Below are 20,927 nucleotides of genomic sequence, written 5' to 3'. Positions count from 1 at the left end.
TCAGCATTCTAGAAACTCAAATGCATGAAGAGTCATGTTTGATGTTACTTCACTGGCAATAGTCGAAGTAAGGGTTTACTTGTAGAATGAAACTAGGGTCTATCCAGTAGGGGCGTGGTAAACACATTTACATAGCACTGGTGGAGAAGGAATGCAGAGACATGGAATTGAATCTTTCCTTTGGCACTTAATGCTTGTCAAATATACTAGAAAGGGGAAATAAATAATGTGCACTAAAATCCATTCATGTAGCATGTGCCCAATAGATGGATGCTGTTATTTCCTTCCTCTGCAAACTTAGTGTTTCATGATAAGACGTAAGATATTGGCAGTTTTCTGCCTTGTATTAAAACTGTAATTGAAGTTGTGACTTCACATTGATGTTAGAAGTTGATCCTATAATTTAACTCCTTCAAGAATCAAGGCCATCCTCTCTTTTTACCAGCATGTTTTAACATTGATTGAATTAGTCAAATCCAACAAAACAACTCATTGGCTTCAAGTTGAAATTCTCATTTCAAATGAAACCTAGCCATAGAGATAATAATATTCTCTAACTATTTAATTTACTAAAAGCAAAACAATATTTTAGCAAATGCAATTGTGACAATATGTGTTTATTTATTTATTTATTTATTTGAGAGATAGAGTTAGACAGTGAGAGAGAGAGAGAGAGAGAAAGATCTTCCTTCCGTTGTTTCACTCCCCAAATGGCCGCCATGGCTGGAGCTATGCGAATCCGAAGCCGGGAGCATGTGCTGTGCTTCTTGCTGGTCTCCCATGTAGGTGCAGGGCCCAAGAACCTGGGCCATCCTCCACTGCCCTCACGGGCCACAGCAGAGAGCTGGACTGAAAGAGGAACAACCAGGACTAGAACCCGGTGCCCATATGGGATGCTGGCACCCAGGTGGTGGATTAACCAAGTGAGCCACGGTGCCGGCCCCAAAAGGGTTTATTTTTAGTATCAACAGATCCCAAAATTTACAAAATTGCTTTATTATTCATTACTGAATCATCCAGAGTTCTAAAGAATGTACAGAGACAAATTAATAATCAAATTCAAATGATTTAATAGTTGAATGTGTATAAATAATCACAAATGAAATATATTACCTCTATCTAAGAGTGGAATGTATGAGGTTTGGGAGACTTTTTTTTTAATGATTTAGTTACAAGCTCAGTTTTGACCCAATATTTGCTATTGGAATATATATATAAATGTATGAGAAAAAAGTTCAATATATTGTCATCTTAAATGTATAATCAAAAGTGGCACACTAAAGGAAATTTAATTTTATATTTATTCTTTACACACTTAATTAGCCTACTTGACTATACTATTTGGTCATTCAAATGCATTGTTATTTTTAAAAGGAGTATACATTGAAGAAAATGTCTAACCTCACATCTGGCTTTAATTAGGAAACTACATGATGAAACTACACTTTAAAATTCTAAACTTTGTGTTACTTATTTGAACCAGATACATCATTTAACCACTGGCAAGAATTTTATTGATCCTGCTCTTTTACTCATGACACGAATTACCTTAGAACATAAGAATTAATATTCACCAAGATATACTTTTCTTTCTTTAGGTCTTCCTGTAACTCTTTTACAAAAAATTAAGTTGATCATGCAGTCAAAAGTACAGGAATAGAGCCAGCATTGAATTAGAAAACACACACTCTCATCCACAAATACAGCTGTATTCAGAAAAATAACATTAAAGACATCCTATTTCAAGTACTCACATGAAGCAATAATTTTTTATCCTATGCATTTCAATAATTTGAGTAATGTATTATTACATATAAACAAAAACATCGTTGCTCCAACTTTTATTCTCATTACTTGCACTCCATCTAGTGGCAGCCACTTTTTATAATAACCACATTTTATGTTTACTCAAATATTTGGGTTCTTTGCATGGTGCCATGAACTCTATGTAGAAGAGCGTCATCAAAGATGTCTATGTGACATCAAATTTTATATTTACTCAAATATTTTTAACCAAATGCATAAATATATCTGTAGTACTACTTAATTTTTAATTGGCTCATTTTCCCCATTAAGCTTTAAGATTATCAGGTTTAATTTTATTCATTGCTCCCAATTTGGTCATTCATTTGCTGCATGAGCATTTTTGTTGTTTCTGAATCTTATCTGGTACAAAGTATAAATGAGTTCAAATATTTTATTCTTCATTAGATCATATAAAATAACATGAAGTTTATAGTTTTGGATTATCCAAGGAAAACATCAGGCCATATAGTGTTAAAATGTCCAATTCTCCCAAATGGAAGACTTCCATTTTGTATTCCCAGGTAGAACTTCAGGGAATTTACTTAATAATTTAGTTACTGATAATATTGCCCAGCAATTTTAACCTTGGTAAAGCAAACGAAGTGTTGAGATACCATTGCAGTTACTTTGAACAATGATTAGAAATGAATTAGATTACAGGAAAAAATGCATATCCAGAAGGCATATATAAAACTTAACTCTGATTTGATCAATATAGTCAATACAATAGCTAAAAGGATAAAATTTTTGAACATGAAGTAAATCTTCATATCTTCAGATTTACCAATGGATTCTAACATATGAAGTGAGCAAAAATAATTTTTTTAACTTAATTATTTATTTATTTATTTGACAGAGTTAGTGTGAGAGAGAGAGATAGAGAGAAAGGTCTTCCTTCTGTTGGTTAGCCCCCCGCCCCCAGCCCAATGGCCGCACACTGCACTGATCCGATGCCAAGAGCCAGGTGCCTCCTCCTCCTGGTCTCCCATGCAGGTGCAGGGACCCAAGCACGTGGGCCATCCTCCACTGCCTTCCCGGGCCACAGCAGAGAGCTCGACTGGAAGAGGAGTAACCAGGACGAGAACCCAGCACCCATATGGGATGCCGGTACCACAGGCAGAGGATTAACACAGTGAGCCACGGCTCCCGCCCTGTGAGCAAAAATAATTGCAATGAATTAATTAAACTTTATCAAATTAATTAATTTAATAAATTAATTAACTTTTGCATGTTGCTATGTTTTGAATAATTCATCAAAATTGCATTTGATAAAATCATAATCTGCAAATTCATGTGTTGATGTATTTGAAGGTGTAGACTTTGGTAGTTAATTAGTATTACGAAGTCATAAAAGTGAGGCTCTCATGATGGAATTTATGGCTTGATAAAAAATTGAAGAAACCCCTGAGCTACATATAGTAACTATAACCATCAGATGCCTTCCACTATGTTACTACACATCCAGGAATTCATCAGCAGATGGAATTCCTTAATTGTAAACTTCTCCCCCTCCAGAACAAGGACCAAATGTATGTCCATTCTTTAAAAATAACCCAGTCTCAGGTATTCTGTTATAGCATCCAAAGTGCACCAAGACATATATCAAAGAATATAATCAAAAAGTGAAAAGATAACTTATGGAGTGATACAAATACATACTTGGAAATATTATATTTGTGAAGAGCAAAATATCTGGAACATATAAATACTTTGTATATCTCAAAAGTATGTGATGGAATTACCCATTAAAATGAAGTGGACTAAAAACCTTTAAAATAATTTTGATCAATGTGTAATATTTTTACATTTTTATAGCATACCGAAAAGCATTCCAACATTTGTGCATTAAGAAAACTGAAAAAATCCGGTAGAATATCTGTTTCTTCACATTTTCATTCAGTTTGTAACTGAGGAAAGGATTTCTAAAAATACTTCTCAAAAGGATATGCTGGCCAATAAGATTATGGAAATGTATCCAACCTTATTGTTCATTGTGGAATTGCGATTCATTGCCACATGAAATACCGCTTTACACTTATGGAGGTCATTAAAAAAACAAGTAGCAAATGTTGACAAGGAAATGGAGTAATTTATACCCATCGATTTATATATTGCTGGTGGAAATGTAAAATATAATATGAATTGGCAACATTGGGAATAAGCATGCGGATTCTTTGAAAAGTAAACATATAATTCCTAAATTACTTCACAATTCTACTCCCACACATTTAAAGATTTTCAGATAGGTACAATAATGAGTGTATGTACCTATGCAATGCTATGCACACAATCCAAAAGGTAGAAAGAACTTAAATATTTAACAACAGAATAAATAAATTTTATACTTGTATACAACAAGATATTTGTCATCCATCGAAAGTATTTAAGTGTTATGAGTTTTTCCTAGCAGCTAATAAGTCACTTGAGATGCCCACATGCCACATTGGTTCGAGTCTTGGTTCCTGATTTTAGCTTCGCAATTACATACACCTGAGAAGACAGTATGTGATGTATCAAGAAACTTGTTACCAGCCACACATTAGAGACACCAGAATTGGGTTACCTGTGTGTAGCTTTTTTTTTTTTTAATTATTCATTACCATTTGAAGAGAAGAATTGTATTTATTTTCAATAAGGATGCTTTGCACTTAAGGATCTATTGTCCTGGGTCTGGCATTGTGGGAAAGCACTACAGCTGCCACCTGCAATGCCAGCATCCCATATGGATGTCAGTTCCTGTCCCAGCTTCTCCATTTCCAATGCAGTTGTCTGCAGATGGCCTTGGAAAAGCAGCAGCAGAAGGTCAAAGTGTTATGGCATCTGCCACCCCCATGGGAGACCTGGTGAAGCTCCTCGCTCATGGCCTTGGCCTGGCTAGCACTGACTATTGCAGCCATCTGGAGAGTGAACCAGTGGATAGGAGATCTCTATGTCTCTCCCCATTTAGTTTGTTTAAGTTTTTATTTAATGAATGCATGTTTCATAGATACAACTTTAGGAATATAGTAGTTTTTTCCCCTATACCCCCCCAACTCCCATTCCACCTCCCTCTCCCACTCCCATCTCCTTTTTCATTATGGTTCAATTTTAGTTTGATTTGATATACAGAGGACCAACACCATGTTTAGCATAGATTTTAACAGTTTGTACTCACGCACACACACAACATAGAGAGCACAATTTGGGAAAACAATTGGCTGTAGATTTTCATAGTACAATCTGTGTGTAGCTTTGACCTAGCTAAAATCCATCTGATATGGACATTTGGGGATTGAACTAGTACACGGAAATATTTTCTCTCCCTGTTTCTGCTTGGAAAGAAAGGAATGGCAGAAGTTTTCTTAATGTATAGATGGCAGTGACAGAAGGATATTGGAACTAGACGGAGACAGTGGTTGTAAATCACTGTGAATGTCATCATTGTCACTATACTTTTCTGTTTGAAATGGTTTTATGGCATACATATTTTACTTCAATAAATTATTTAAATTTTTAAACTATTATTTCATTTACTCAATTGTCAATTATGTTTCTTTTAATGAAGTGTCTGAATTGATCTTTTACTCATAAATTTATTTTATGGATATTCTCTGTCCAGAGTATATGTACTGTACATAGTAAAATAGTTGCCATTTTAACTTGGTTAAGACTTTTTAGTTATACAAAATTTCAAGTCTAGGGCAGCCATGTCAAATTGTATTAACAAGTTACCCACATTTAAAAAATATAGTTAGCTAATAAGATTCAACTAACCACAAGAGCTCTGAAGGGATTAATGGTGCAAGTAGGCATTTTTTGTGTGTTCAAACATACCTCTCTGTCATAATAAATAATTTAAATGTAAAGGAGTATAGTTGCATTTTCATAGTCACACTATTTCATTTTTGATTTATTTGTGCCAGACATTACTATCATAAAATTAAAGTTCATTTGTATACCTCCTTCTTTTCCTATTAAACCTGACTCTATCAATTTATCTCCTTTATGCAACGTGAGCCCTATCTCCAATTCCTCATCCACAGGAAAACTGTATTCCTTTATTGCTGTGTTTGTATACTCATACACAAAATATAATATTGCAGATATTTTAAACCTATTTATATAATAATGAGCATATCACTCAGATTTCCTTTTTTCTTTTCATTCAAACATATTTTGCAGTTGTTTGCATTAATTCCCTCAGTTACATGTTGTTATTGATTTTTGTTAGATATATAAATTAGACATTTCAGTTTCCAAATGGTTGTAACTTTAATCTTCCCATTAGCAGTTAGTAATGTTTGCTATACTTCATATCTTCAACCATGACTTTAACTACAGACACAAATATTTGGTTTTTTTGAGTGTGTAGGAGAGTTTAGTATTATTTTATATTTTCCAGGTTATATTATACTAATATATATATATATATACTTTGACCATAAGATCTTCTTTATGTGACTCTCTGCTGCATATAAAATTTTTCCATTATCCAATGGCAGTAAAACAAATTTATTAATCAAGACATACATCGCTGTATATATTTTCTCTACTTTACATCTTCTTCTAATTTACTTGTGGTTATTTAATCATGCAGGTATTTAAGGTTCCAAATGACAAAGGCTATAAATCTTTGTAATTTTGGTTGTGTCTAGGGATCTCTTTCATGATAAATCTCATACAATGTTCATTTGAATGGTAGAATAGAAAGATAGATAGATAAATAGATAGATAATAGATAGATTTAAAATTTAAAAAATCAGAGATTAAGAAATAGTGTTCTCTTTGCAGTAAATATCCATGTGGCTAACAGTGAATAACAGCTTCCAGATGGGAAAAAGCACAGAAGATTGTAAAAAGAGTAGATTTTTACAAGAGATGCTCTGTGTTTGTATTGTTAAGGTTTTATTTAAATTGATAGTATGGATTCTGAGAAATATCTTTTCACCATGCTTTTGTGTACAAAGAATATTTTGCATTGCAATTAAGGTATAAAAACATTCCTTGGCAAGTGAGAATGAGTTTTAAAAAAAACTACAGGGCCCGCACCTCAGCTCATTAGGCTAATCCTCTTCCTATGGCACCGGCACCCCGGGTTCTAGTCCTGGTCAGGGCGCAGGATTCTGTCCCGGTTGCTCCTCTTCCAGGCCAGCTCTCTGCTGTGGCCCGGGAGTACAGTGGAGGGTGGTCCAAGTTCTTGGGCCCTGCACCTGCATGGGAGACCAGGAGAAGCACCTGGCTCCTGGCTTCAGATCAGCGTGGTGCACCAGCTGCAGTGTGCAGTCCACAGCAGCCATTGTGGGGTGAACCAACAGCAAAAAAGGAAGACCTTTCTCTCTGTCTCTCTCTGGCGCTGTCCACTCTGCCTGTCAAAAAAAAAAAAAAAAAAACTACAATTAAATGTTAATCAACAGAAGTAACCATATGGAAGGAAACAGAAGGCAAAGGAAAAAAAAGGAAAAGGGTCAGGAAGGCAGGAAGACAGAGAGGGAGGGGGGACACGGGAAGCAGTGACAAAGGACTCATTTTAGAGTAGTTTCAGGTTTTTTTCTAAAAGATTTATTTATTTATTTATTGAATAGAAGAGTTATGCAGAGAGAGGAGAGGCAGAGAGAGAGAGAGAGGTCTTCCATCCAATGGTTCACGCCCCAGTTGGCCGCAACAGCAAGAGTTCAGTCACTGAGTACACACATATTTCTTCTGTTTGATTCTGCAGGGTTGGCACCATTCCTGATCTCCATCTTGCATTGACTCCTGTTTCACAATTGGACATTGTGCATTGCCAAGTAAAGCGTATGAAGATATATTTAAATTTTCTTGAGTTCTCATTCTACTTAATTTCCACAGTAACATGAACTTCATTGTATGAATATCTACAACTTTGTTCAAGGAAGTTTGAACATGAAAAATACCACAAACATTACGGTATTTGTACTGAAGGGCTTCACTGATGATCCTAAACTGAAGATCATTCTCTTCTTCCTATTTTTAGCAATCTATCTCTTTACCCTCATGGGAAACCTAGGACTGATTTTGTTGGTCATTGAGGACTCTAAGCTTCACAACCCCATGTATTATCTTTTGTGTGTATTATCTTCAGTGGATGCCTGTTATTCCTCAGTTATAACTCCAAATATGTTAGTAGATTTTATATCAAAAAATAGAGCCATCTCATTTCTTGGATGTGCAACACAGTTATTTTTAGCTATTATTTTTGGAACCACAGAATGCTTTATCTTAGCTCTCATGGCCTATGATCGCTATGTAGCCATCTACAACCCACTTCTGTACTCAGTGAGCATGTCACCCAAGGTCTATGTGCCTCTCATCATTGCCTCCTATCTTGGGGGAATTTTGCATGCCATTGTGCACACAGTGCCCACATTCAGCCTTTCCTTCTGTGCATCCAATGAAATTAGGCATGTTTTTTGTGATATTCCTCCTCTGCTTGCTATTTCCTGTTCTGACACCCACTTAAACCAGCTTCTCCTCTTCTTCTTTATAAGCTCCGTTGAGGTTGTCACCATCCTGATTGTCTTGGTCTCCTATGGCTTCATTCTGTTGGCCATTCTGAGGATGGATTCTGCTGAAGGGAGGCGAAAAGTCTTCTCTACATGTGGCTCTCACCTCACTGGAGTGTCCATTTTTTATGGAACCATCCTCTTCATGTATGTGCGACCAAGCTCCAGCTATGCTCTGGAGTATGACATGATAGCATCAGTGTTTTACACCATCCTGATTCCCATGCTGAATCCCATCATCTACAGTTTGAGGAACAAAGATGTGAAAGAGGCCATGAAAAGAGTGTTTCGGAAAAATTGGTGTAAGGATAAATCGCATTTGACAACCAAACCATTTCAATGGTAATTATCAAATTCCATCAGTACATGTCAATGAATGGAGAATAGAATAACACATGTTATTGTGGAGGGAGATATATCTTGCTTGCAAGCTGAAACATTTAGCCTTGTCTGCTTTTGTTTTTTTTTTATTTCTCACCCTCTTTTGTGAAGTAAATATCACTAGCCTATCCATTTTTAACCTCTATTTTCTACCATTTTTCCAAATTTTGACTTATACTAGATTCAAATGTCTTTTTTAAAGATTTATTTATTTATTTGAAAGTCAGAGTTACACAGAGAAATGAGAACCAGAGAGAGAGAGAGGTCTTCCAACAGATGGTTCACTCCGCAATTGGCCGCAACAGCTGGAGCTGTGCAGATCTTAAGCCAGTAGCCAGGAGCTTCTTCTGGGTCTCCCATGCATATTCAGGGGCCCAAGAATTTGGGCCATCTTCTACTGCTTTCCCAGGCCTTAGCAGAGAGCTGGATTGGAAGAGGAGCATCATAGACTAGAACCGTGGCCCATATGGGAAGCCAGTGCTTCATGCCAGGGCATTAACCCACTGGACGGCAGTGCGGCCTCTAGAGTCAGATGTCTTATTTTAAGTTTTCATGATACATGCAAAGCTCTTGGGTGTATTTTTGAGATCTATTTATATAAAATAAATCATAACCATTCTTTTAATTTTTATAGTTGTTATGGAATTTCGGAAACTAGGATTAAATAAATATTGCCCTTAAAAACTAATAAGGTTCTTCAGAGGAGATGTTGCTAAAATAAGAAAACCACCAGATAATTTCCAAAACTGTGCAAAAACAGAAAAAAGTTCAAAAGTCACTCGCATTTGGACAGAATGTCACTGTTATTGAAGGACCGAGAGTGAATCTGCCATATTTGTGGGCAAGACGTGATCATGGTGAATTTTATTTTTCCTTCAAAGAGTCATTTACTAAAATATATGTAAAGGAGTCTAAAACCGCTGTGCATGGGGAGGAGCTAGGTTTAGGAAACTGAAATATATATATATATATTGACAGGCAGAATTAGACAGTGAGAGAGAGAGACAGACAGAGAGAAAGGTCTTCCTTCCATTGGTTCACCCCCCAAATGGCAGCTATGGCCAGCGCACTGCGCCGATCCGAAGCCAGGAGCCAGGTCCTTCTTCCTGGTCCCCCAAAGAGGTGCAGGGCCCAAAGACCTGGGCCATCCTCCACTGCACTCCCGGGCCACAGCAAAGAGCTGGACTGGAAGAAGAGCAACTGGGACAGCATCCAGCACCCCATCTGGGTCTAGAACCCCGGGGTGCCAGCGCCGCAGGTGGAGGATTAGCCCAGTGAGTCGCGGCACCAGCCAACACAATATATTTTTTTCATACTGAAGCTTCCATCCATCTAGAAGATAATGAAAAAGTCACGTTATAACTGCTCTTAGAAGTAAGACACAATTCCATTTTCCAAAGTATGTTCTGTATCTTTATTGATAGATTTTAGATCTAATACATCAGCTACAGAGCTATGTATGTGTGGGGTTAAAAACAAACAAAATGCTCATCTATTCTTCGAAAATTCTAAAGTAAATAGTAACTAAGCTAAATTTCCATTTCTTTTTAAACAGACAACATTGCATCACTCATGAACACAGTTATATTCTTATAAAATCTAGTTTAGCATCAGTTTCTATAGTATTAAATTTTAAATCTTTCAATTCATAGTGCTTCACAATTTTATAGAATAACTACATCACTGTTTGAATTTATTTTGATGTAGAAAATGTTGGACATTTTTAGGGGCTGGCGCTGTGGTGCAGCATGTTAAAGCCCTGGTCTGCAGTGCTGGCATCCCATATGGATGCCAATTCAAGACCTGGCTGCTCCACTTGCCATCCAGCTCTCTGCTATGTCCTGGGAAAGCAGTGGAAGATGATCCAGGTCCTTGGGCCCCTGCACCAAGGTGGGAAGACCTGGAGGAAGCTCTTGGCTCCTGGCTTCAGATCAGCGCCATTGCAGCCCACTGGTGAGTGAAGCAGCAGACGGAGGACCTCTCTCCCTGTGTAACTCTGATTTTCAAATAAATAAATAAGTAAATCTTAGAAAAAGAAATAAAATGGTAGACATTTTTAAAAGTACATAAAAGCATATTGTGCAAAGTATATGAATGGATATAAAAATTGTTTTTGAATCTAAATTAACTCGTACTTTAGAATTTACTTCTCAGGACTGATGTGAGAAGTAACTGAAGCCACCATTTCCAATGTGTCGTAGCATTTGAGTGCCAGGTTCAGTTCTGCCTACCCCTCTTCCAATCCTCCTGCCAATGTTCCTGGAAAGGCAGTGGATGATGGCTTACCTACTTGCCCCTACACACGGCAGGAGATCAAGATGTAGTTCCTGGCTCTTGGCTTTGGTCTGACCTAGACTGGGTTTACAGCCATTTGGTGAATGACTCTCTCTCTCCCTCTCTCTCTCTCTCTTGCAATATCTTTTATAGGAAACAAATAAATTAAAATGAATATTCCACAAAATTTTCAAGTTCTTCTATATGTGCATATCACAAAAGTACATTTAATATTTATTTATTTGAAAGGCAGAGTTTACAGAGATACAGAAAGAGAGAGACAGGGAGGGAAGGAAAGAGAGATGTTCCATCTTATTGTTCACTCCCCAGATGTCAGGATCAACGACAGTTGGGCCAGTTCCAAGCCAGGAGCCAGAAGTTTCTTCCAAGTAGGTGGCAGGGACTCAAGGACTTGAGCCATCTTTCACTTCTTTCCAGGCACATAAGCAGGGAGCTGTATCAGAAGTGGAGCATCTGAGACACAAACCAGCACCCATATGGGATGCCAATGTAGCAGGTGGAGGATTTATCCATATATCACAACACGGGCACTTGAAATAATTTTTAAAGAAGTATTTTATTTTGAAAGACAGAGTTACAGAGAGAAATAGAGCCAGAAAAAGAAAGGTCTTCCATTCCGCCGGACCATTTAACAAATGATGTTAAATGACCATTTAACAAATAATGGCCAGAGCTGAGCTGATCTGAAGCCAGAAGCCAGGAGAATCCTCCAGGTCTCCCATGTGGGTGCAAGGGCCCAAGAACTTGGGCCATCCTCTACTGTTTCCCAGGCCATAGCAGAGAGCTGGGTCAGAAGTGAAACAGCCAGTACTCAATCTGGTGCCCATATTGGATGCCGGCACTGCAGACTTGGGTTTTAACCGGCTGCCCCACAGCACTGGCCCCCCAAAATATTTTTTATTTAAAAAATTCCCATCCTCTTCCCTGCCCCCCTTTTAAAAATCCATAAATCCGCACACAATAGTTTAACAAGTAAGCAAAGTAAAAATGAAAATATGTATGCACTTTTTAACAATTACCAATAAATGGCCCACTAATGAGTTTGCTAAAAATTATATGTGTACTTATCCATGGACATGCACAGGAGAAATTCCAGGTAGATTAGAGTTCTAGTATATTCTTGTTCAATGAACCAGAGAATATACCTCTGTGGAAGAGAAAGAAAATTATATTTAGACAGTTAACCCTATATTTAAATTTCAGATTTATCACCTACGGATTATTATTTCTCTTTACCAATGAAATCTAAAATTGATCAAAATATTCATTGTTTTGTTCAGTTTGCAAACAAGATATCACTGCAGATTGCTTAGTGATGAGACACACTAAAATATGCTTTATTAACTTTGTTTTAATAAAGATGAAATATACATCCATGAAACATGACTTCTACATGATACTAAAATGTAATAAAATAGAGAATAACAGGACCATTTTTTCAACATAACATTGAACAATTACAAGATTCAAACATGGGATCTAAATATTTCTTTTAGGTACAAATATATTTGTTATATTATTCTTATATATGCTAAAATGATATTCTATGGAAATTATACCTAGTTTATTTCAATAGCATAGGATATAATGCGTCTTTGTTACTACATTCTTCCCACGAGCCAGTCAAATAACTAGTATGCTTCATAAACTAAAGAACATATTTGTTGAAGAGAATTTTCTAATAAGCTGCGATGTCTCAGATCTTACAGTAGAGTGTGTGCATGTGTATCTCTCTTCTTCTGTCTCTCTCTGTGTTCCTCTTTCTGAAACATTGCCTTTAAAATAAATAAATAAATCTTTAAAAAATCAACAAAACAAAAAGTTTACTTTTGTGAAAACATGAGCAAAATAGACAAAGCTTTAGTCAGACTACTAAAAGTGTAAAAAAGTTAGAGATGAAAAAGATGAATTACAACTGACATCATGGAAAAATAAAGGCTGATAAAAAACACTATGAACAATAATGTACTAAAAATGGGAAATCCTTGAAGAAATTGATACATTCCTGGTACATAAATATACCAATATTAAATCCAGATGATAGACAAAAATCTAAAAAAGCTGGTAACACATAACAAGATTGGAATAGTAAGTAAAGGTTCCCATCAAAGAGAAGCCCAGGATATAAAGGTTTTACATTTTAATACTATAAAACATTTAAAGAAAATTATACTCAATACTTTTAAAACTAACGCAACATAACGGAAAGTATGGAACTATGCCAGACTCTCTTTGTGAGTATAGCATTTCTCAATACCCAAAACTAATGATGAGCAGACACAAAAAGAAAACAGACATATATCCTTGCTGAACATAATTGCAAACATTTCCAACAAAATATTAACAATTTGATACAAAACTACATAAAAAGATCATACTCCACTGCCAGCTGGGATTTACCCAAGTATGCAAATGCGGTTCAACATTCACAAATCAATAAAAGCCATGAATCACATCAGCAGAGTGAAGAACCACACGATAATCTATATGAGTGAAGAAAATCATTTCATAGGAGCCAAGGTTTTTCGCGACAGAAATTCTCAACGAAATCGGTGTCAAGGGAACATATTTCAAAACAATAAAATCTATGCACGACACACAGCCTATACCATACTGAATGAAAAAGACTTAAAGCATTTTCCCTCAGATCCAAAATAAGACATATGTCATCACTTTCACCACTCTTAACGAATATAGTATTGGAAATATTAGCAAGAGCAATTACAGAAGAGAAATAAAGAGAATTAAAAGAGGAAATAAAAATATCCATGTTTTCAGATGATGTGATTTTTATACATGGGAAAATGTTATCAGTCCATCACAAAGCTATTAGAACTATGAAACAATTCAGTAAGTCACATGACAAAAAATCAATATACAAAAAATCAGCATTTTTTCCATACCAGCAATGCTCCTGCTGAAATAGAAACAAGAAAACAATTCATAATAGCTGCAAAAGACAAATATTTAGAAATTAATCAAATAATTGGGGCCGGTGCAATGGCTCACTTGGGTAATCGTCTGCCTGTGGAGCCGGCATCCCATATGGGTGCCGGGTTCTAGTCCTGGTTGCTCCTCTTCCAGTCCAGCTCTCTGCTGTGGCCCAGCAGGGCAGTGGAGGATGGCCCAAGTGCTTGGGCCCTGCACCCGCATGGGAGACCAGGAAGAAGTACCTGTTCCTGGATTCGGATCAGTGCAGCGCCGTCTGTGGCGGCCATTTGCGGAGTGAACCAACAATGGAAGACCTTTCTCTCTGTCTCTCTCTCTCTCACTGTCTATAACTCTACCTGTCAAATAAAAAAAAAAAAGAATTGAAAGATGTCAGCACTGCTAATTATAAAATACTAATGAGAGAAATAACTAAGGGCACACAAAATGAAACGCTATTCCTTGTTTATGGATTGGAAGAATTAATAATGTTAAAATACCCAAACTGCTTAATTCAATCTATAGATCCAGTATATTTCCCATAAAAATACTAATGTCATTCTTTAAAAGTTAAAAAACAACATTAAATTCATATGGAACCACAAAATACCCAGAATAGCCAAGCTGAACTTGGACAAAATAAAATAAAAGAAACATGAGCATAACAATACATGATTTCAAAGCATACTTCAAACCTGCAATAATTAAAACAGCATGGCATTAGCATAGCAATGACACCTAGATCATTGAAACATTACAGATGACCTGAAAATAAACTTGCATATGTACAACAAACTAATTTTTGACAAAAGTGTCAAAAACATTTTGGAGAGCCGGCAACGTGGCTCAATAGGCTAATCCTCCGCCTGTGGCACCGGCACACCAGGCTCTAGTCCAAGTTGGGGTGCCAGATTCTGTCCCTTTGCTCCTCTTCTAGTCCAGCTCTCTGCTGTGGCCTGGGAGTGCAGTGGAGGATGGCCGAAGTGCTTGGCCCCTGCACCCGCATGGGAGACCAGGAGGAAGCACCTGGCTCCTGGCTTTGGATCAGCGCAGTGCGCACTGGCCACAATGTGCTGGCCATAGCGGCCACTTGGAGGGTGAACCAACGGAGAAAGGAAGACCTTTGTCTCTGTTTCTGTCTCTCACACTGTCTAACTCTGCCTGTCAAAAAAAAAAAAAATATTGGAGAAAGAACAGTTTTTTCGATAGATGGTTCTGGCATAACTAGATACATATTTTGAAAAACGAAATTAGATCTCTACTAGTTACTATATTGAAAAATCAACTCAAGAGAGAAAAATGACGTAAATACAAGACATGGAAGTATGAAATTTCTAGAAGAAAACTTTTGGGAAATCTTTCAAAATATTGGTATAGGCAATGATTTTTTGGATAACATCCCAAATGTGAAGGTAACAAAGGAAAAACTACACAGATGGAATTATAGCAAACCCAGAATCTTCCATGGTACAAAGGAAATAATCAAAGTGAAGAGCCATCAGACAGAATGGGAGAAAATGTTTGCAACCTACTTATATGATGACAAAGGTTAATAGCCAGAATACATCAGCATTTAATAATATTTACAACAAAAATTAATCAATCCAATTAGGTAAAAAGTGAAGGACCTGAATATATAGTTTGCTTAAGAAGAGATACAAAAGTTTGACAAATACATGAAGAAGTGCTCAATATTACTAGGCATCAGGAAAATGCAAATCAAAGCCACAGTGAGATATCAATTATGCCTGTTGGAATGAATATTATCAAAATGCAGAAAACAGCATGGCTGGTGAGGATGTGGAGAAAGGGGAACTCTTATACGCTCTTGATGAGAATGTAGAGTGGCACAGCCACTAAGAAAACAATAAGAAATTCTCTTTAAAATCTAGAACTAGAACTTCCATATAATCCCACTATTGAGTATATGTCCAAAAGACATGAAAGACTTATATCCAAGGGGTACTGCTCTACTGTGTTTATTACAGTCCTCTTCTCAATATCCAAGATATAGAATCAACCAAAATGTTCATCATTAGATGAAAAAAGAAAATTAATCATTCTCCCTCTCTGTCTCTCCCCACACACGCACACACACACACACACACACACACATGCAATCACATGCATTCACACATAATGGAATACTATTCAGCCGTAGCAAGACTGAATTTTTGTTATTTGCTGCAGGAGGGATAGAACTGAGGGACATCGTGTAAAGAGAAAGAAGCCAGACACAGATTAATGAACACTACATGACTCCCTTATGTATGAGAGCTACATTTTCAATTTTATCTGACTAAGATTATATAATTTACAAACTTTTACAAAACTTTTTATTCCTTTCTCTGTGATTATGGTACTTTTATTGTATTCTCATACTACCTTAGTTAATATCCTCCAATAACATGGTATTTCAGAATATATATACCCCATAAATTATATGATTAGGTATAAACAGGGTGTGAAAAGCTTATTAAGAAGAGAAGTCAGAATAATAAACCGAAAACTAGAAATAAATTAAAACTCAATAATCGAGCATTTTTGAAAAACTATAATTCTAAAATGTAATTGTAAAATACATGAAAAAGTAATAAACACAGAGTTTAAAAACACAAAGAAGAAAATTGATGCATAGATTATAAGGAATTGAAAGAGTTAAAAGCGCAAAAAGATAATTTTCAATATATTAAAATCATGACCTATATATCACAAATATTTACTATCTTCATTATTAATTGGAAAATCACTTTGAACTCAACAGTTTACCATCTGAACAGAGTAAATGTGCAATGTACATAGATGATTGTAAATTCTTTTGCTAGATTCCACTAGATTCATGATGATTTTACCTTATTACATTTTACCATGTTTACCAACATATTGCAACATTGAATGGCTTATATTGACAACATGAGGAAATTCAACCTCAGGTTAAAGTGTAACTGAAGGTCCAACTCTAAGATTATATCTCACATTTTAAAGTACTGTACATGGTATCAAAATGTTAAAAGTTTTTTAAAACTGCTAGTTGTAAATAGAGGCAAAATAATTCTATTCATTTTATAAATGTCAGCCTGTAACTTTTCCTGAGCCATTTACTAGATGGTTAAACAAATCATCACCTTGTTAATTTAAATATAAAATAATTGGATAATGTTCCCCTTGGGCAATCTCCTGTGGGTTTCCTCAGCAGTTCAGTAAGTGCATATAAACCACTTAAATGAAGCATATTCATTATGAAAGCACACCTGCATTTGCTGTTCTACAGGTAAGATAAATTTGAAGATCACTAGAAAATATTTTGGAAGACTTAAACTCAAAGTTAAATATGTTAGCTATAAACATACACTATGGAGTCATTTGTAAACAGGAGACATGCATGTCATTCAAACAAATCTTTCCTAGGAATCCAAAACCAACACTTCCTAGAAAAGAAAGTAGAAAACACATTGTATGTTTACATAGACCAACAAGAATTCCAACCATACAGTGCAGATTATGCTTGTGTTTCCCAATGGAAGAAGTTAAAGGCATTGGAATTGTGAGGAATTAAGAATTTCCAAACAGAGTTACAGAACACATTCAACTTATGAAAATATAAAATGGTTCATCTGTTTTTTTTTACCATGAGAAAAAAATCTCAAAAATTTTAAAGTTTATTTGCTAACTATGTAATCTACAAATCACTCCAGAGATTATTATTTCTGCGTCTGCAATCTCAGTACTTTAAAGATATCCAAATAGATCAAGAAGTATTTTTTTTTTGCACTTCACAGGAGATTGTGGGGTGTGATGATGTTACAAAATACTGTGAAGGTGTGTTTTAGGGGGCAGGGTAAAAGCTTGATGAGATCATGAGGTAGGATTGTGCTTATTAACTGTAAGACATTCTACAAAGGTGAAAAATAGCCATGTCTTCAGAATTCTATTCCTATTGCAAATGTTCAATAAATGGCTATTATTCTTAATTTGCACCTTTGTAAATTAAGTGTTGTAACAACACACCCAAGATAGTTAGGGTTTTCTGCCATCTATTGTAGTTTAATATCGATATGTGGCTTTATAAAACTTTTCAATGTTGATTTTAGATTAAAAATTTTTTATCTATCATAGTAATTTTCTCTTGATAATTTTTAATCCTGATGTTGACAGACACAAATCCAGTAAGTTTTATTTTACCATCCATGAGAAATGCTATTTTCTATAGCGATTTAGTGGAAGTTCTTAACACTGTGGTTTTTCACTACTTCAGTTGTTTAAAGAAAATTAAATATACTGCAATTTAGCGAATGAAATTGTGGAAATATGTGTGTGTATTTTGCTCTCAGTTACTATACAACTATAAAATTTCTGTAATCTTTAAATAATATTGTTACAAAATTGTCATAGCCAATACTCCCATCAAATCTTCCATGAAAACTAATGCAACTAGAAAATATTAGAAATTATTTCATTTACCAATTAAATTTGAGCATTTTATCCTTCACTATTCCCTGCACAGTTGTAAAAAAAATAATGCCCTCTTTCTTTTTTTTAAAGATTTATTTATTTATTTGAAAGTCAAAATTACACTGAGAGAGAAGGAGAGGCAGAGAGAGAGGTCTTCCATCTACTGGTTCATTTCCCAACTGGCTGCAACAGTTGGAGCTGGACCCATCTGAAGCTAAGAGCCAGGAGTTTCTTCTGGGTCTCCCACATGAGTGCAAGAAGTGGCATCAACCCTTGAAGGGCCATCTTTCATTGTCTACTATTCTACTGCTGGGACATGGTGCATTGCCAAGAAATATGCATGAAGGCGTAGCTTGTATTCCATTGAATCAGTTTATTGTTTCTTCAGTGCGTGGTAATGTGTACTGTTGTATATGAGCATCATCAGAGTTGCTTTATGAGACATCAACATGAATAATGGCACGGAAGTTACCATGTTTGTACTGAAAGGCTTCACAGACAACTGGGAACTGCAGATTATCTTCTTTTTCCTGTTTCTAGCAATATACCTTTTCACTCTCGTGGGAAATTTGGGACTGATTGCATTGGTCATTGGAGATTTTCGGCTCCACACTCCCATGTATTACTTCCTGAGTGTGTTGTCATCCGTGGATGCCTGCTTGTCCTCAGTTATCACACCAAACATGTTAATAGATTTTATGTCAAGAAGTAAAGCTATTACATTTCTGGGATGTGCAGTGCAGTCATTTTTTACTATTACTTTTGGGACCACAGAATGCTTTCTCTTGGCTGCCATGGCTTATGATCGCTATGCAGCCATCTACAATCCACTTCTGTACTCAGTGAGGATGTCACCCAGTGTCTATGTGCCTCTCATCATTGCCTCATACATTGGAGGCATTTTGCATGCTATTGTACACACAGGGTCCACATTTACCCTGACCTTCTGTTCATCCAATGAAATTAGCCATTTCTTTTGTGATATTCCTCCTCTCCTTGCTATTTCCTGTTCTGACACCCACACAAACCAGTTACTACTCTTCTACTTTGTGGGCTCTGTTGAAATAGCCACTATCTTGATTGTCCTGATCTCCTATGGTTTCATTCTCTTTGCTATTCTGAGGATGCATTCTGTTGAAGGCAGGAAAAAAAGTCTTTTCTACGTGTGGGTCTCACCTCACTGGAGTGTCTGTTTTTCATGGGACACTCCTATTCATGTATGTGAGACCAAGTTCAAACTATGCTCTGGAACATGACATGATAGTGTCAATATTCTACACCATTATAATTCCCATGTTGAATCCCGTTATCTACAGTTTGAGAAATAAAGATGTGAAAGAGGCAGTAAGAAGAGTATTTGGGAAAATCAGAATATAATAAAGTGCATTTTTAACATTAAACATTAAATTGAAAAATGTTAAGCCTGTTATTTAGTTTTTCAGTATCTAAAGCTATGATTAAATGTTTTCCTTTTGTCATTTGTTGTTTCTCTCTTCTTAATAGAACATTTAAAATAAAAATCCTAGTTAATATTCTACCTATGCAGTTTTGAAATGTGTAAGAAAACTGTATCTTTCATTTGCTCCCTACTATATTTACACACACACACACACACACAAGCACATATTCACACACAGAGACATACACACACACACAAGTTATGTATATCCAGGACTTACATTGTAGCACTGAAGATTAAGCTTCCACTTGTAATACCAGTATCTCATAGCAGAGTCCTTTTTTGAACCTCAGCTCCTCTGCTTACAGTCAAAATTCCTCCAAATGTGCCTAGGAAGGCAGCAGGTCCAAGTACTAAGACCACTGGCACTCACGTGGGAGACCAAGATGAAGTTCCTTGCTGTTGTCTTCAAACGGGCTCAGTCTTGCGCTTAGTCCAGCTTAAGCTATTGTAGCCATTTAGGAATATTGAACAAATCTCCCCACATTGCCACCAACTCTCTGCATTTCAAATAGATAATAGCTAAATATATATATATTATATATATTTAGAAGACATGCATGTACCTATATACAAATATGTCATTATTCATTGTATTATTTTGATAGTGTGGCCATTAAAAAATAACACACTTTATGTCTTAGCCACCAAAAACTCATTTTCTCCTAGTTTCTGGAGGCTAGTTGTTCACAATAAAGATGTACCTGATTTGCATTCTCCCGTAGTTCATAGATCCCCAGAGGCTCCTCTACTCTTCTCTTCTTACAGTGGCACCATGCATATTGAGTTAAGGCCAATCCAAAAGTCCTCTTTGCAAGCAGTTACCTTTCTGAACACAGTCCTACTAGGAGGTACTGAATTAAGGATCAACTTCAACACAAACTCATGCTATATGCTATCCGGATGTATTCACTACCTAAAATATTTTTATCTTTTATCTCTATAAATCTAAAATTGCTTAAGTTCCATTAATCCAAATATAGACATATGTATGCATATATAAGTATATATATATATATACATACAAACAATATGCTTCCAATCTGACTGACTTGATCAAATATCATTTGAAAAGTTACAAAATTATGTATTAAACAAGTCCACAC

The 20,927-nt window shown here is 36.0% G+C and overlaps 2 protein-coding genes across 2 annotated transcripts; both read left to right on the top strand.

Annotated features, from left to right (window-relative positions):
* Positions 1–7,686: 7,686 nt before the first annotated feature.
* Positions 7,687–8,652, top strand: LOC100347717 (olfactory receptor 5T2-like). The gene has a single exon (XM_008273006.2). It carries the CDS (start codon positions 7,687–7,689, stop codon positions 8,650–8,652), a length of 966 nt encoding a protein of 321 aa, XP_008271228.2.
* Positions 8,653–18,811: 10,159 nt separating this feature from the next.
* On the top strand, positions 18,812–19,739 carry LOC127490103 (olfactory receptor 5T2-like). Its single transcript, XM_051842225.1, is given in 2 exon segments — positions 18,812–19,507; positions 19,509–19,739. Coding segments are annotated over 2 exon segments (927 nt in total).
* Positions 19,740–20,927: the final 1,188 nt, after the last annotated feature.

Source organism: Oryctolagus cuniculus, chromosome 1 (assembly GCF_964237555.1).
Source record: "Oryctolagus cuniculus chromosome 1, mOryCun1.1, whole genome shotgun sequence".
Lineage (NCBI taxonomy): Eukaryota > Metazoa > Chordata > Mammalia > Lagomorpha > Leporidae > Oryctolagus > Oryctolagus cuniculus.
This window is presented reverse-complemented; position numbering and strand designations above follow the sequence as displayed.